The following is an 18065-nucleotide window of genomic DNA, read 5'->3' as shown; positions in this document are numbered from 1 at the left end:
AAAGTGCATATTTAATGTCTGGAAAGTCTATATGTCTGTATTTGATGTTATACACATGAACAACTTTTTATAGGAGTGATAAATAAAATGAGAAGGAGATGAAACATTGAAGCATTATTATGCAAAAGAAGCATAGCACATAATTGCTTCTATAGTAGTATTGAAAGAAAATCCTATTTATTTACTAACAAAATCATGCTGTGAAAGTCCAGTCAGCCGTAATTCAGAGACTTTCAGATATTTTTGGAGAAAACATTCGGAACGTATGTACAAGTAGCATGTGTTGACTTCATGTTTCAGTGAGCATCAAGATTTATTTTCCTTCAAGAGGGCAAATATTGATCTCAGCTTTGGTTCAGTCAATATTTACCTTGATTCAATAAATCTTATATTGTCACTTTAATGCTCACTTAATGCTGCGATAACTCTAGGAAATATTTAGGAAGTTGTTCATTATTTCCTTATATTTAATGTTACACATGACTTCACTCTTTATGTGATTTCAAATTCTTATTTGTTTTCTTAACAGCAATTTTTATTTCTAATATTCTTCTCAGTGCCATGCATTTCATTAGTTTCCTTTCCTTACTGTCTTTTCCTAGCTCCTCCTCCCTCTTACCTCACCCGTGAAAAGAAGTAACACATTTTTGTTCAATAATGGCATAAACCGATATAACACATGTTGTATTAATTTCAGACCACAGTTTTCTTGGCTTTGAATGGCAGAAACGTTGGTGTGCTATCAGCAAGACTGTCTTCTATTACTATGGAAGCGACAAAGGTACTTCTAACAATTATTAAAGCAATGATGTTTCAATGCACAAAATAATATGAAAGATTTATTGGAGTTGGAAACTGTGAATCAAGGGTAGTTTTAAGAAATGGAATGAAACTTTTAAAAGAAAGTTCTTTTCTTTTAAATAATTCTTGGACAGTGCTGTGAATTTTTAAAATGTGTAAATATTCGTCAGAACCTGTCAGTGTTTTCTAAAGCAGGGAAACTGAGGAAAAAAATTAAGTTTCTTTTAAAGCTACTTTGTTTGCTAATAACAGCTGGCTGTTCAGTTTGATAGTAGGCTGGTACTCAACTGTTTTGCTGGATAGAAAATGTTCATTCTCTTCAAATAGGTTGTTAATTTGAAAACATCTTCTAGTAATTATACCTTCCAAGTTCCTTAGAGATGGTTCTATCCAGGAATATACTAATCTAAAAGCTGCATAGTAGAGTTCTTTGTTTCTTTTTAGAGTTTATGCTCTGGAAAAGCTAGAAATTAAGTAATGTATTTAACTGAAGTCAGCAATGGAAACTAAAGCCAACTTCTGAAGGTGACTTTTAAATTTAAATGGCCAGTTTGGAAAGAATCTGGCACAAATGTTGTAATATTACTTTGAATTTTTGAAATTGGCAGTCAAATAAAATATATTTAAATTCTGTGCCATGTGTATTTGATGTTTAAGGGTAAAAAAATGGTACATAATTATATCTGAGTAAATTTTGTAGTAAAATAATGTCTTCCCCCTCCAACACCCCCCACCCCCCCAAAAAAAATTCTAAGGCAAACTTTCCACTGAAGTTTTTTTTCTTCTTCTTTTTGTTTGTCTTTTTATTTTTGAGATTACTGCAGGTAGTTACTATGTCAGGTTTTTTTTATTCAAAGACTAATATAATTTTCTCCAGTTTGTTTCATTCCTTGGTACACTGACATATTTAAGCTTGTCGTCTCTTTAAAACACAAGAAATAAAGAGTCTAATTGTAAGTCCAGTTTTCATTTTGCTAATTTCATCATGTCCTCTTTTCAGTTTTGCTAGCATATCTGCTAAATGTTGCTTTTTCTTCTATACTCTTTTATTGGGATTTACAGGTTGATCAGGCTTCACAAACATGAAAAATTTTTGTTTAAAAATTTTGAGGAGATGTAGCATGGTACTGATTTGGATTTGTCAGAACTGATGAATTTCTTTCTCTGGAAAACGATCATGTACTGTTTTTATATGTGTGTATATATATATATATATATATATATATATAGTTATACATTGCCTGGTACTTTAAAAATCACAATATTTTTTTCTGAATATATTGCTAGTTCATAAAGATTGTTCTTGATTATAAAATCTTTGTATTTTTGTCTGCTTTTTTTTTTAAAAAAAAAATTGTTTTTTTTTATACAATTCTTTTCCTTTTGGCTGTGCTAATGATTATTTATGCTTTCTAGCATATGGTCTTTGTATTAAGGATTGTTCATAAAGATTGTTCTTGATTATAAAATCTTTGTACTTTTGTCTGCTTTTTGTTTTTAGAAAATAAAAAGGCTTTATTTTTTTTTTAAACATTCTTTTCCTTTTGGCTGTGCTAATGATTATTTATGCTTTCTAGCATATGGTCTTTGTATTAAGGCAGGCATGTTGCCCACCTGGTCTTTGTCCTTTTTTTTTTTTTTCCTTCTTTTGCAAAAACCTGATTATCAAGTTTGTGTTGCAATTTTTAATACCTGTATTGAAAGTTGAGATGCATGGAAATACGTTCCCTAGCATTTAGAAGGTTGGTGTCATCTTAGGAATTGACTGTGATATTTTGTGGGATCTCTTTCATTTATGAATCTATAGAGAAGATTTTTTTTTTTTGCCTAATGCTTTTAGAGCTTTTGTAGGCTGTTTGTTTGGGGAAGGTCCTCCTAACCATAACCTAATGATGTGGGAGGGGCACATGGTGCACTGGAACTGTACTGAATCACAGAATCATTTAGGTTGGGAAAGACCTCTAAGCTCATTGAGTCCAACCATTAATGCAGCACTGCCAGGCCCACCACTAAACCCTGTCCTAAGTACTACATTTACATGTAGTAAATATCTCCAGGGGTGGTGGCTGCACCAGTTCCCTGCACAGCCTGTTCCAATACATGACAACTCTTTCAGTGAAAAAAAAAAAATTGCTTAATACCCAATCTAAACCTTCTCTGGTGCAACTTGAGGCTATTTCTTCTTGTACTATCACTTGTTATTTGGAAGAGGAGACTCACCCCCACCTCATTACAACCTCCTTTCACGTAGTTGTAGAGAGCATGGCATGGTTGGACTCCAAACAGTAATTCATGGAGGAAGCAAATCAGATGCATGGATTTCTGCCATACCTCCATTGGATTGGTGCTTATAATGCAGAAAAACTAGTTAAACGTGGAATTAAAAAAGTTTTCTCTAGACTGGTCAGAGGTACTGTTTCGGGTGTGTGATGCCATTGTATATAAAAGTGCCTGTTGCAGTGCAGAAGCAGTTCACTGTCATTGTGCAGAAACTGGACACCAGCCATGGCAGGCTAGAATGCTGTTAAAAGTGAGCTGTCACCCAAATGGTTGTGAGAGTACGTGCTGCAGTTCATCACGCTGCTCAGCTGCAGAGTGTCAGCATGGATGAGGTGTGTGATGAGGCAGTCCTGAGCAGCTCTGGCATTTACTGCAACTGTTTTCACTCCCACTGTTGTGGCCAGCAGTGGTACCTGCTGTAGTACGCTCTTGTGCTGGAGACCTCCTTCTTTTACTGTGACTCTTGATGCTGTACCACATAACCTGGACCATGTGGAAATTCAGAGTGTGTTCTTACCTTCTGTAGAATGCCTCTAAAGTGTGTGTCTGGTGGCTTTGTGCAAACTGTGAGCCTGGTTTCAAAGTGGTGAGGATTCCACATGTACTCAGTCCTGCTGTCTGTGTTGCTTTAAATGGGTGATGGGCTGCTAGTGCCTCTGTGTTGGGGGATGTAATGCTGAGAGGCAGCAGGGATTTCTGCATCCGTCTTGGCTTGCTTTGAACTGTGTCTGTTTTTAAAACCAGACCATAGGTGAATAAACTGTGAGAGCTATTTGTGTCTGCAGCGATGTGTCTTTTGTTGACCAAAGTTTGATTTTCATGCTTAAGTGTGGAAATGTAACTGAGTAGTTAATATGAGACTATAGGATGCCTTTTTGTTATTTGTACAGATTTATTGTTTCCAAAACAGTTTTAGTTCTTCTAACTAAACTTCCCTCCTTTTTGCATTGGGAAAGCAAGAAGTGTGGAAGCGTATAAAGCTCACAAAAGTGTAAGGAAGAGTTTCAGAATCATTTACTCTAAGCTGAATGAAGAAAAAGTGTGGCCTAGTCTGAGATAAATAGTGCAAGTTAAAGCCTGTGAAATACTGTAAATGGCTATGTGTTTGTGTGTGTGTTCACCTAAACAACTCCAAGCATCTCTTCGACAGTTGTGATGCCTGCAGGCCAGTGTATGTCGTTTCCCTGTTTTCTTCTCCATTTGGTGTAGCATTGGGTAGTGAAACAATGTAATTTATCCCAGTGAGATATAGATGGGTCTAAGTAAATCACCTGCATTTTTTTCTCTTGATCACTGATAAATGGAGTCGATGGAGAAACAAGGCTTAAAGGTTTGAGCTAATCACATCAGAAACAGGTGTTGTGGGAAGCACGTGTGTATTTATGCCTGTGCTGTGGTATCAGTGCCAGCTTGTGGCCCACAAAATTGCAGAGGAATGTGTTCAAATGTGAGAACTGGGTGGGATTTTGAGAAGCTTGCCTGGTGTTCCTTTTCATAGTCTTTCCTTCTATAAATCTTTTATAGTCCTCTCTTTTATTTTCTTCCATGCAGTTGTGCCCTGAATTGAGTACTCTGGTTCCCTATCATTTTTCTATATGATCTCTGGCTGTTCCTGTGTCCTCAGACACTGAGATGGTATGGATAACCTTTCAGACCTCAAAGTGCCTGTGAATAAGGAAAGTTAATTTGTTGCTTTATAAATGATTGAATTAATGGCTTCATTACTTCTTTCTCACTAGGCCACAATGTTATATGCCCTTCTGTCTCAGCAAACTGGAGAGATCAGCTAAATGTTTAGCAAGACAGTAATTGATAACATTATGGTAATTTTTCCTCTGCTAATGGGCACTAAAAATTTATTTTCATTTTTATAACTTGAAAATGGTATCTGCCTGCCCACCAGCAATATGATGTTAAAGACGGGTATAATTCAGAGGCTTTTGAAAAAGTCCGAGGGTTGTTTTTTTTTTTTTTTTTTTTTTTTTGGTTTTTTTTCCAATTTCTTTAGTTTTAACATGGACATGATAGTTTTGGATTTCTCTGAATAATAAGCTAGTGATGACCAGGCCAGTGTTGAACTACTTCTATTTGGGCAGAAAAGGGAATTGTGCATGCTCAACAGGATTTTGTTGTAGCAGGATGATGGCAACCAAAGGCCCTATCTCATGTGTACTGGGTCTTCTGCTGTGAGACTGTTAAATTCAGACCTCAAGAGTCACACTTGTTGTTAATAATGTGTTATTTAAAGAATAACTACTGGGTATAAGCAAACAGAATATGAAAAATTCAGTGCCCTAAATCACTTCCTCAATTTCTAAACTATTTTACAATTTCAGTTTTTCAGAGGACTAGATTAAAGGAAAGAAGAAGAAAAAAAGGTTGATTACATTTCAGATCTGCTGTCTTAAAGGGAAGAACTTCTGTGCCTGCATTTGCCCAAAAGCTGGAAAAGGAGTTACCATTTTGGAGATACTTACACGGAACTATTTTTTGATAGCAAATATCCTGCACATGGAAAAATATGTGAAACTACATTTAGCATGAAGCCATGTAAACTGTAAAATCTTACAGGCTCCTAATTTCAAGATGAAGAGAGTTAAATGATATATTCTAATAGTATCTATAAATACTTTATCACTCTCTGAAATCTTTCTGTTTGTCTTTGTTCCTTATGTCTTTTTCTGTAACTTCTTTCCTTTCTACTATCCCAGTCCTCTCTGTTCTTCAGAATGCACTAATTCTTTTTACATGTGCTAATAATATGAGCACATCGCCTTAGGCCTCAAATTTACAACCCAGTAATTTCAAGATCTCATTGAAGGTTTACCCTTCTTTGTTTTAAATGTTCCCATGGACTTAGTTACGCAAGGTTACTTCAAAACGCTTTTTCTCTGCTTCCCTTGAGACTCTCTTTACCCAAAGTAATATTGGCCCTGTTTCTGTTAACAACATTTAACTCTTTTTAGGATGTATAAAATTTATGTGTGAGAGAAATGTATTCAGATCTGAATTTTCTCTATGTTAAATTTAAACCCCCATATTTATCTTAAATTTCTGTGTATTAGCTTTGGGATTTTTTTTCCTCAATACTTAGTGTCTGACTCTCCCCTCTTCTATACTGTTGTATGATTTTAAATTCCTGTTGCAAAATGATCTACACAGAACCAGATTTGTTTTTCAGTTCTGTGCCTGACATGGGAAGCAGGGGAGAGAGGAGATTGAGCAGATGAGAGCAAAGTACAGCTTATGCTGAAATGAGGCTTGGCTTCATTGTGGAAAAAGTTATGCTTGATGATGTTCACAGTCCTTTTTATTTTTACAAGACTGGTATTACACTTTTTGCATTTCTATTTTATGTTTTTCTGGGAAAGCGGAAGGGTTTTCTGTCGATGAATTGGAATGACAGTTTTTTTCTGGAGAAAATAACAGACAGCAAAAATGTTATTGTTCTTCAGAGAAGTGTGTTCCATCAGCATATATCTCCCTAGTTCTTCCCAAATATGCTGTTGTATTCCTGCCTAAGCAAAACTCTGGCTCTGATCTGTAATGTAAATGTGTTTCTTGAAGCTACTGTGGACTAAAAACTAAGAGTATCTAATTTTAAGTCTCCAAGTAAAATCTTTAAGTCTTCAAAGCTTTTAAATATCAGAAACTGTTTAATTCTCCTTAAAGCACAATCTCCAGAAAACATTTCTGATGCAAACAATTTAACTGGTGATGTGAAAGTTCACAAGAGTTGCTATGGCCCTAGCTTCAAAGGCGTCTTGAAACCAAAAGCCCAGGTCTGTCCAAACCCGTTTAGCTGCAAGCCTGTGCCAAGCAGGGATGCAAGGTGATTGTTGAGTCTGATGATCCCAGGATGGCTCTGCCTTCAAGCCTGAATCTGAAACTATTCTGCTTGTCCAAGCAGCTGCTGTGGGTCATGGTTTGCTCCGTGGTGATCAGGTGATGGTCTGATCCTTTTCAGTTGGTCTCCAGTCCTAATTTTGAAAGGTGTATTCTGCAAGAGCAAATGGCATTTGTAGATCTCCGAAGTTTGTCACTATCAGAGCAGGCAACTGAGCTATAGCTGACCTGTGTTCTACCATTCTGTATTTCCGCCTCAGGACATGCTGAGTCTTATCTCTGGCTTGCTGCCACAGGGAGTGTGAATTCATACTGAGTCTTTCAACTTTAACAGGTTCTGAGTCAGGGATGTGAAGTACCTCATTTGCACCACACTGGACTTTATTCAGAGGTTACTGCTAAGACAATTGGAAGTAAAAGCAACAATGCTAAGTCTAGTCTATTGCTATAATGGTCATTGAAAGACTATAATAGCAAAGGATGGATATATATATATTTGGTGGTGTATACAGGTAATTGTCATTAGCACTGAAATAAATAGTGTGTTCAGAGAGATAAGACAAAAACAGTATAAACAGAAAAACAATCAAATGGGATATGGGTGTCCTGCACCATCACCTTCCAAAGTACAGCATCTTTGTGGTTTAACTGCAATGCTCTTTGGAAGAACCAGTGCCAGTGCAAAGATCATTTGAGATTAGCTCTGTAAAAGTGTATTACCATAAAAGGGATCATCCATGTCACAGAGAAGCAGTCTCAGAAATAATCCAAGAGAGTAAATTTGAATACTTGCCTCATTTTTATCTTGACAAAATGTTTTTACCTTTTGAACCTGGTATTTGTTTATTCTGCCTGCGTGCTCCTATCGTCTAAGGTTTTGATAAACCTCCAGCATGGGAGAGTGAGAAGTTAATGTGTTTCACTTCATCTTCTCCCTGAGGTTACAAGGGAGGGAACAATAACAGACCTAGGCAGAAATGAATTTCATTAAAAGAAACCTAGTTAACCTATTGCAAGTTATTATTTCTAATATCTACCTTGGTGTGATTTCATGAATTTTGTATGTGTGTGCTGTTTGAAATAGAGGTGGAGAATTGATCAAATATAAAATACTAGTTCTATATTATTAGTACTTATTTAAGAAAGAATAAAACTTACTGTGGAGGAAGGGACTGGAAATGAAAATAGAATGGTGCCCCAGATTTTCTCATATGACTGTGTTATTGGGTATTTGCTTGCCCTGGGTGAGAGTTCATAAAAAGGTGGAAGGACAGAGAATGTATCTATGTGCATATAAGATTACTAGAAAGAGTATTTGACTGATGACTGCCCTCATGTCCATTTATGTTCACATTGCTTAGTTAGCCAACTTTTACCCTCTCAGGAGTGGAAACAGATTTTCTTTCCTATTAAATTTCCAGAAATATGACAAAAGTTTGTTGAAAACAATAGTTTTCCTATTTTATCTACTGTAGAAGTTTTCTCCTTTTGTTGACAAGTATAAGCAATGGATGCTCAATTTGCAGCTAAGTTCTATTCAGCAATACTTAAAGTAGTTTTGCTGCTGTGCCTGGTGCTTATTGTTAATTAATGCTTTTATTTTCTGTGTAAAAAACCCCCCCACACTAAATGGCATTTTTTTGATATGCAACTGAACTTTGTTCTTTGTTTGCCTGTGCAAAATGTGAAATACGATGCCAGTCTTCACTTGAATGCTGCACTCTGATCTGCAGAAATTGCAAAACTTAATTACTTTTACATTTTGGTTTGTTTTTAATATTTGCCAAAATATGCCAGAGCACATAAAATCTGATGTAGAATTTGGTTTGAAGGTCTCGAAAGGAGTTCACAGGTGCTGCTTGCAAAACATGCAGTGTATTTAAAGTCAGATCTGTTGTAAGTGATACTTTTATAAACCAGAACCTTTGAAAAGTAGAATTGTCTTTAAAACAACCACATGGCTGTACCTAATAAACTGTGGTAGGGCTCAGTACTTTTATTGGCTAATTAAACATTTGCTTTTTTGAGAGAAATGCTTTTGGAATGAACACAGACACACACACACACCTGAATTTATAACAAAATTTATTCTGTATTTTTGCCATGTTGAAAGGAGGCACATCTGGGAGTGGGTGGGAGAATGTGAAAAGCAGCTTTTCCAATTGCTTAAAAAGAAGCTTGAAGTTTATTTTTTGAGTGAAGTGGTTAGTTTAGGAGGGAGCTCAGCAAGTTCTGAGCTAGACAGGTTTTCCCATTGGTTTACTGAACCTGAAAGAGACACTGATTTATAGGAAACGTGTCTTGCAAGTTCCAGTTCTTGGCTTTCCCTAGATACAAGTGTCATAACATGCACTTCTTACTAAATAAGACCACCATCTGCAAACATCCCCCTGTGGACTTCCTTAGGCATCCTACAGAAAAATGTACTTTTGGGTACATCTTCCCTTAAAATAAAGCTTTATCTCCAGAAGCATCACTTAATCATTTTGCTAAAAACCTACATGTTCTTTGTAAAATTCATGAAATAGAAAACAAAATCTGAATAAATGATAACCTGCTGAACCACTTACATTCACTGTTGTAAATGAAGCTCTAACTTTGTTTTTTATCTCCAACAGACAAACAACAGAAAGGTGAATTTGCCTTAGAGGGCTACACCATCAGAATGAATAATAGCCTTCGGAAGGATGCAAAGAAAGATTGTTGTTTTGAAATCTCTGCTCCAGATAAGCGCATTTATCAGGTTGGACTTTTTTATGTTGACTTGAAATTTAATTGACAAAGCTGTTACAATTCCAGTTACTGAATTAACATTTCAGTGGAACAACTGTCACTGATATCTTAATGCAAAAAGGAAAACCGTGCTTGAATATATTGTATTTTCATATATTAGGAAAAAAAATCTGATTAAATGTATGTATGTACATGTTCAAATATTATCTTTTTGGTCAAGAGCAAGGAAATCTATCATCTTTATCTATTGGTCATTTCAATATTAGCATTTTAATATCTATTGTATAGTGTGTCTCTGTGATTTCTTGGATGAATTAAAATGTAAAAAAAGTTAAAATATGTATCAGTGTTAAATACATATTGTATTGGTCATGGCTTTTCAAGGAAAACCTACAAAAAGGCACATATCAGCTGTGCAATTCAGAGATCTATCAGCCAGACATCAATATGGAATGTAAGTTTAATAAGTTTTAAATATCTGAGATTGCGGTTGAAAGCCAGTTAATTAAGCTGTCAGGTAGTGTGTTGGAGTCTGACAAGAACATTTTTAAGAAAACTGTACCCAGCAGTCTAAAGAAATTCATGGGTGTCTTCTAATTGTCAAGGGCAAATTTTGTTCATCAGTTCTGGCTTTGACATTGATGAAGAGAAGCAGCTTTTTTCTGCACAGCTGCCAGCTGCTGATCAGAGTTTCAAATCCATCATCCTCTCCTTCAATTACGTAAATTTGTCAAAATTAGCTGTACATTATAAGAAGCATCCTTGCAAGAAAAGTACCAGAAGACATGAAAAGAATTGCTAATGGTTTCTTGAGGAAGTGATGGGAATGTTACATTCCCTCTTTTTTATTGCTAATGAAATTGTAGTTGTGTTTTTGACATTACTGCTAGTAGTTATTAATAAGCATTTAATAGTTTACAGCTGCCACTCCCAAAGAAGCAGAGGAATGGGTACAGCAAGTCCAATTTGTAATTCAAGGTAAGCCAGCCAGTAGAGCAGTTGCCTTTATTGCCAATCCTGCTTACTGACGGTAGTTTTATACTTACCTGTCATGTTAGTACCTGTAGGATTCCCATGTGTCCAAGTTTTGAGTAGCAAGTCCTAGTTTTCAATTGTATTACAGCTTTTATATGACTTTTCTCTTTCTTCAAGATTTTTTATTGAAAGCTGTCCTTTATACAAGCTCCTTTCATACCCCTTGAACAGTGTAGAAAAATAAGCAGAATGTACTGGAAGGAGCAGGTCATGGAAGAATTGTTTTCATTTTGCATAAATTTCTGCTTGGGCATTCTTTTCCACTAAATGTTAACTTCTTAAACCACTGTTACCTAGATACGGGATCTAATGCTATTCCTGAGGAGGAGGAATATGATGATGTTGGACAAGCGAACAGTGAACCAATAGATGATAGCATTTATGAAGAAGTTAAAGGTATTGTTGAATTCTTTCTAACTTTGTGACTTGGGATCATTTTGTCTTTTCTACTTCCAGATTAATAACTCTGAGTGGCTTAAAGAAACTGAGTAGAGTAGCATGATGAACAAGATACTTTTAAATTTCAGATTTTGCTGTGACATTGAAAAAAGAATGTCTTCAGTTCTGGGTGAGAACGGTTTTCTTTAGCATGGACATCAAAGTAGCACAGAATGTGTAAAAGTGAACTCAGGGGACCTTCAGCTCATTAACATTTTCTGGTATGCAATTTTTTTTAATTAAAAAATTGAAAAGCCTTACAGCTTTTTCCAGCAACATGCCCATTATTTTTTTCTTTATTCATTTTGGCATTTGTATTGAGCAGAAGTTCTCTGTTGTTCCAAATGTTACCATCTTCTTCCTAATACATGGGTGTTACAATCCTGCAAGAAAGCAACATGTTTGTTTGAAAAGACTCTGGAAATGAACTGCAAAGAAAGCAATATGAGTGTTGACACTGCTCCGTTTCATGCTTTCCATCATGGCTGTGATGATACAGAAATTTTTTACTGTGGACTTTCCAATGTGGTCGAATGACTATGGCTCTAAATGTTCAACTGCCTCTGCCAGATGGCAAAACAAAGCAAAAGATGTTGGCAAAAGTTCTTGATTATAGCCATTCAAGTACTAGGAGAAAGGTTGCTGTTCTTTATTAAATTTTAGGAAGTTGTGAAAAAAATTAGTTTTTCAGTTATCATTAGTTAGCAAGTGATACTTTGAAGTGATATGACAATTAATAATCACTTTGTATGAAATAGAGTTCTATACCCCTTGTTGTTTGGAGCAGTACGATTATCAGCAATAATCTGAGAGGAAAAATGAGTTGTTTCATGTGATGCTGACTAACATTCTGCATCTATTAGGTAAAATTTCCTGACCACTAGAAAAAAAGAACATTTTACACTTTGTCTCTTTGCCTTGATTTTCAATTTCAGGTCATTTCAGTGAATAAAGGGTGAAAAAACCAAGTGTCTAGTGAAAATGAATATCATAAAAGTATAAGATATAAAATGACATATCTTTAGGAGCTGTTTTTTTTTGGTTGTTCCATATCTTTGAATTGTACCTAGATCGCTTCAACACAGAATGCATGTTCTGCTGAAGTGACATGCAGGGTGTCATACATGCTGAAAAACTCTCTGCAGTGAATATAAAAACTACATTACTGGGCTTAATCTTATAGCTACAAGATACATCCAAACCATATTACAGTGCTTTTTGGGTGCTGAGGTTCTTATAGAAAGTGGTCTTGTATGCTTGCTTATGCATTTGTTAAAGAAGCTCTACATATATCCTGGGATAATTACTCTTTTTTTGAGCTTCTGTTACCTTACCTGTTCATTTGAATGTCAGATAGAAAGTAGATCTGGAACACTAATACATAAAATACTGGGAGAAGGACATTGGTTAATACAGACTTTGAGTTCTTTGCCTGGGGTTCTGTCTTCTGTGAATTGCTGCCTTGGTGTGATTCTGTAGGAATTTAGAGTATTTTCATTTACATCCCATTTTTATGACAGTTTTCTCATTTTATATAACAGTTTTATGACATTTTTTTCAGCTGTTATCTCCTAATGTGGCTAATAAACCTGAAATGTAACAATATCACAAAGAAGAGGTAGTTCAAGAAATTTAGTTTCACTTTTTAGTCAAATTAATTTATTTCCCTGTGATCTTGGAGTGTGCTTCATTTTCATGTTATCAAGTAGAGATTATCTTCCTTTATCTCATGCTTTTTCCATCTCATCCATTGGAATTGCGAACTTCTCAGGAAAGACCATTTTACGTTTTACAGTGGAGCTTTTCGTTTTCACTCTGATGTGTTGACATAATTAAATAAAAATAAAGCATAAGTTTGCAACAGATTTTAGGTGATTATTTAGTCCTTTTATCTTCCATGAACATGCTTTAATAATCATATGCTTAAATGGAATTGAAGACTTGTGGCTCTGAGGCCCCAGAGCAGTCCTTTTCTTCTTAATCCATATGTTAGATGAAATGCTGCTTGACAAACCTCACAGGAGTAGGCCTTATTTGTTTCTTGTGTAGCTGCTCATCTAAACTTGATGGTAAAAGAGTGCACTCCAGTTTGGTTCATCTCCTTTAATTAGACCTGATTGGTTGCATTTAATTACAGTTGGCTGTCCTTTCTGTTTTCCCAGGTAAGTGAATTATGCTTTCTTCCTTTCATGGTCAAAGGGTGGAGCATCATTATCCCTGCTGTTACCTGGCATAATAATATAGAACAAATAAGAAATCTGGAATGCCCGTTAAGAGAACAGAAAAAATTTATTTGTACAGCTGCAAAGCTATGCTAAGCTCTGGAATGCAAAAGGCAAACATGCTAGATTCTTGTGAAGAGGGACAAGAAATTAATCTCCACTTTCTTTTTCTCCTCAAAGGATATTTGTGTTACAGGATTCTAATCCTCTGTTTTCACAGATCCACTAGCTTTATAAATATTGAATTTCAGGTGCAAAACTCATTGTACTGTGTTATCATTTATTTGGTTATAATTTGCATTTTCTCAAGTAAGTAAAATTTTGCATTTCTATGGTCTTCCGGTGGTTTTTATGCCAGCATTTCAGAAGGAAATGAAACCAGTTCAGTTGATAATATTTGGTTTGGTATTTGAATAAAGAGTTTTTGGATTAAAAAAAGCATATTGAAAGTTTTGTATGGTTTTGAAAATTGGGAAATTTTGAGAACTGTGACAGTAATCTGGACTGACACTGGCTATCTCATTGCTTAGCTATTTTTTTTTTTCTCCTGCTTGTGTCAGGAGACAGTGTAGATGAATTTTCCAGGCAGAAGCTGGATAGGTTCAAACCAGTGTTCAGAATGCCAAGAGACTATTAGCCTAAAGCATAGATTTCAGTGGTATACACTGTGTACTGTCTGCTGGCAGGTTGATAGTTGGGAGGGTACAAAGAGATGTAGGAAATTTAATATTTTGATCTGTTAAGTCACTTTCTTCTTTAATAGCCCATACAAATTAATATTTACCATGAAAAGATAATTTTCATGGTTTTCAGTATTAGTCAGTGTTTTACTGTGGTTATTCAGGTAAAGTAAAAAAAAAAACAAACTTCAGAACTTCCAAAGAATTCCCAACTTGTAAAACTTCCCTTGGAAGATTCTTCAGGAAAAGAAATCTTTACACTGTCTTCAGCCAACCAGGCTTTAGTCTTTTTGGTTTTTAATCATGGAGGAAAACTTGGCTAAGCAAAATGAAAAAACTTGTTAGTAAAGGACCATTTTTCTTAATTAGCTATTTATTTTCTACCTTAGTCACTATATATAATTTTTCAGTCCACAGCTGAATGTTACAAGCTGTATCATAGCTTCTGAAACTGTAGTATTAAATAATTCTGTGTTCTGGGTGAAGCTAAGTTGATGCATAGAGTTTCTAGCTTTGTGGTATTTTAAACAATGGAGTTGTCCTTGTCATAAAACAGAACATGTGCCAGCTTTTAAGTTGTTCCCATCTGTTACAGCCCTTGAAGACAGAATTTTTTTATTAACTTGAGGATTCAGTGACATAGTTTAAGGGCCTTCAGTATTGTCTTCTGTGGTTTCACATCTGTGTGAAGCACATACCGAAAACTGCAATGTCAACTACTGGCTACCCCCTTAATCCTGTCTTCAAACTCAGCTTAGTTTGTGTGCTGTCTACCACATTCTGGCCCAGCAGGAAAAAAGCAGTTAATCTAAGCTAACACCTTAATTTTCAGTTTTGTGTTGGCTTTTTTCTTTTGTTCTCTTTCTCCTCACAAACTTGCATTATAGCAGTACTTTCCGTGGTATGCAGTATTATTTCCATTAAAATGATTAAAGATAAGTTTTGATTCTTATTTTGGTTGTGCTTTTTTGCTGCACAAAAGTAAAACTCCCTTACAGAGCCCTTACAGAACAAATAAGGTTGGAAATCATGAAGCAATGTAATGTGAAACAAGACTGGCATTGGGGCTTTATGTCATCTCTTCTTAGCCTGTCTATAACACAGAGAACTTTAAGGTGAAAAAGGGGAAAGGATGGTGAAATTCAGTGCTGTGGTGATCTCCAGCTAATATAACTTGCATCAGTTCTTAGTTTTCGGTAAATTAAATTTGAGGATTGATTCAGTTTCTAATTGGGCACAGGATAATGGGAATGGAAACCTGGTGTTTGTCTTTTGATTCTTGTTATCAATCCTCTGCCAAACTGTTTGGTCAAACCCAGGTTTCTGGGCAATAATTCTGTTTTGCAGTGTAGTTGGAAGCTTAGGCAGGGAAACTGTAACTAAGGCAAAGCTCAGGGAAAGGTAAGAAGTGTTTTAACTTTCATGCAATGAGAAGTGTGCTGTGCAAAGAAACACTTCCATTTGTTTACTTATTTTAAACAAAGCATTTTGAATAGTTAAATTATATTGATGTTGTTTCAGAACATTTCTGACATTGAATACGAACGTAGAGAATGAACATCCTGTTTCTTTCTTATGTTTGTATCTTTAAGCAGCTTTCATGATTTGTTTTTTTCTTACAGTATACTGCTGCAGTTAGGCAGCATAACAATACCATCTTCATCCTTTCTTCTTGCTGGACTGCTACAGTTTTGAAGAATCAATTTCTTTTACGATGTGGTACTCTTTTGATGAGCATGAGGGTGAGGGAGGGAAAAGAACATGTTCTCTGATTTACCTCTTCTTGGAAAGAAGGAGATAATGTATGTAGTGGAGTTGGAGTGTAAGTTTCATCTGGCAGTCATGAACACTCATGGCATATATTTGTTTTCTCAAGATATAATGCCATATATATTGACTTCTTGACACTAGAAGTAAAGATTTCACAGCACTGTGTTAATGAAAGTTCTTTTTAGGACACCTTTGCTTCTTATAGCACAGCCAGGGTATGTGGGCCAGAACCCAGCATTTGGTGCCAAGCAGTCCCAGGTGTGCATTACAGCTGTACAATTAGTTCTTAAAACCAGTAGGCTTAAAGAAAGAAACTGTTAATTGGTCCTTGCAAACCAGAGGAGTAGATTTAAGTCAGCAGAGACATGGGTGATTATGGAGTCTGAGATGTTACCTGTGATCATTGCTGCTAAGTCATTATATTATATTATATATCTTGGCATATGGTCCAAATTCCTCGCGGTGTTTATTGCATGCCTTCAGTAATTACAAAATTCTTTAGTTCTTGTCCAGAACTTGTCCAGAAGTTGTATATAATGTGAATGTGCTATCATATTTTTTTTCCACAGAAAGAATTCTAAGTGCTTTTAATTAGCAAATGATTTCAAAGTATAAAATTTAGGTAGGGTCAGGAATAATTGAAAAGTTTTGTGTAAGATCAGCATTCTTGAGGACAGTACTAAAGAAAAGTTTTCAAAGTAATGTCTGAAAGTTTTTTTGAATATTTTCCATGAAAACACCTTTCAGATTCAAGAACACAGCAATGGACTCTTTTCCTTTTAAAAGAGTGAGGATTCTACTTTTTTTTTTTCCCAAAATTTGAATCTCAGAGTTCTTAAGAAGTATTTTTCACTTGATTAGCCATTATGTTATTGTATAAATGGAGTATTTTTGCACATACTATCTTGCTGATAGGTAGAATACTAGAATAAGAACAAGGAGGTGCTACAGGGTGCTTATACTCAGCTGTAATTCAAAAGTAATTAAAGTAATACAAGAGCAGTGAAAAGCAGATGTGAATTACTTTTTAGTGTAGAGAGTAATAAAGGAAGAAATTTATTTTTTAGGTCCAAGACATGTTGTTTTGTTGTCTTGATCACTGGGATTTGGAATCTGCTAAGTGTCAGACATGGAAATGATTGAAAAACAATCTCTTTTAACTGGATATTGTTGAATCCCAGCACCTTTGATGAAATGGAGCCATGTTGGAATTCTGTCACTCTGAGTTTTGAGGCAATACTCTTACAGGATTTATATATGCCTTGAAGTTATCCTTCAACTAGTACTAAATGCTCAGAGAGATATGAGTTATGAACCCAGACAAATATTTAAAGACATTGCATCCACAAGGTGATTAGGAACTTGATACCTGGACCTCAGCTTTTGCCTGCGACAAGAGCTTGGGCGTTATCTTCAATTACTGTAATTCTACATCTAAAGAGGGAGCCCTTCTTTCCATTGATGTTGGGTGTCAGTGATGGAAGAGGAGGTAAGACAATCTGGTGTAGCTGAAAAGAATGAGATGTCCATTGAGTGGGAAGTGGCAGGTCTTTGTGAGGAGAAATAAGGTTCACAGGCTCATGCATTTCTTTTAAAGTGAATATAAAGTGGCCGTCTGTGAACAACAGTTGGCCCACAGCTGTCAGAAACCCGACTGTCCATGGTGCAATTCATCCCTGCTCCCTCATCACACACACTTCTGCAAAAGTGAGTAGGCCAGTAAAAGTGGACCAATAACTGAGCATTCATATTTAGTCTGATTTGCATGTGAGAGGTATATTGATTGAGTGGACTCAGAGTGGGTTTTCCCACTGATACACTCTTAAAATAATGTTCTTTATTTATATTTTATTGAATGATATACCTCTGCTGCAAAAAATTTGGTCAGTTGTGAGATTCAAAGCAGTCAATTACAGTATCTAGAATAAATGGAAGGTGTGTGCTATTAGGGATAGATATTTGTTCTCCTCTCTTGGAACTGCATGAGAAACTTCATAGTTTCAGGCTACATAGATTTCAGAGTTTACAGGTGGAGGAAATAGTGATTTTCCTGATGTTGTGGTCAACTGTTAGAAGACATCGAAGGTGTTCATGTAGGAAAGGCTGTGTTTATCAAAGTCTCACATTAGCAAATGCTGGATTTTATTTATGTATTTCAGACTTTAAAAGAGAAGTACCCTAAAATCCAATCAAACCAAAAACCCAAACCAAACCAAAGCCAACAAAAAATACACCACTGAATAAACTATTGTCTAGTGGC

General features: G+C 35.7%; 1 protein-coding gene across 1 annotated transcript in view; it reads left to right on the top strand.

Moving 5' to 3' along the window:
- Positions 1-18065, top strand: part of SKAP2 (src kinase associated phosphoprotein 2) — a 118986-nt gene that overhangs the window by 68446 nt on the left and 32475 nt on the right. The window contains exons 6-9 of the mRNA XM_012571628.5: positions 698-781; positions 9546-9670; positions 10575-10638; positions 10993-11091. Coding sequence (XP_012427082.3) covers positions 698-781; positions 9546-9670; positions 10575-10638; positions 10993-11091 — 372 coding nt within the window. The remainder of the gene's footprint in view (positions 1-697; positions 782-9545; positions 9671-10574; positions 10639-10992; positions 11092-18065) is intronic.

Source organism: Taeniopygia guttata, chromosome 2 (assembly GCF_048771995.1).
Source record: "Taeniopygia guttata chromosome 2, bTaeGut7.mat, whole genome shotgun sequence".
Classification (NCBI taxonomy): domain Eukaryota; kingdom Metazoa; phylum Chordata; class Aves; order Passeriformes; family Estrildidae; genus Taeniopygia; species Taeniopygia guttata.
The sequence above is the reverse complement of the archived record's forward strand: the minus strand, read 5'-3'. Positions and strand labels throughout refer to the sequence as shown.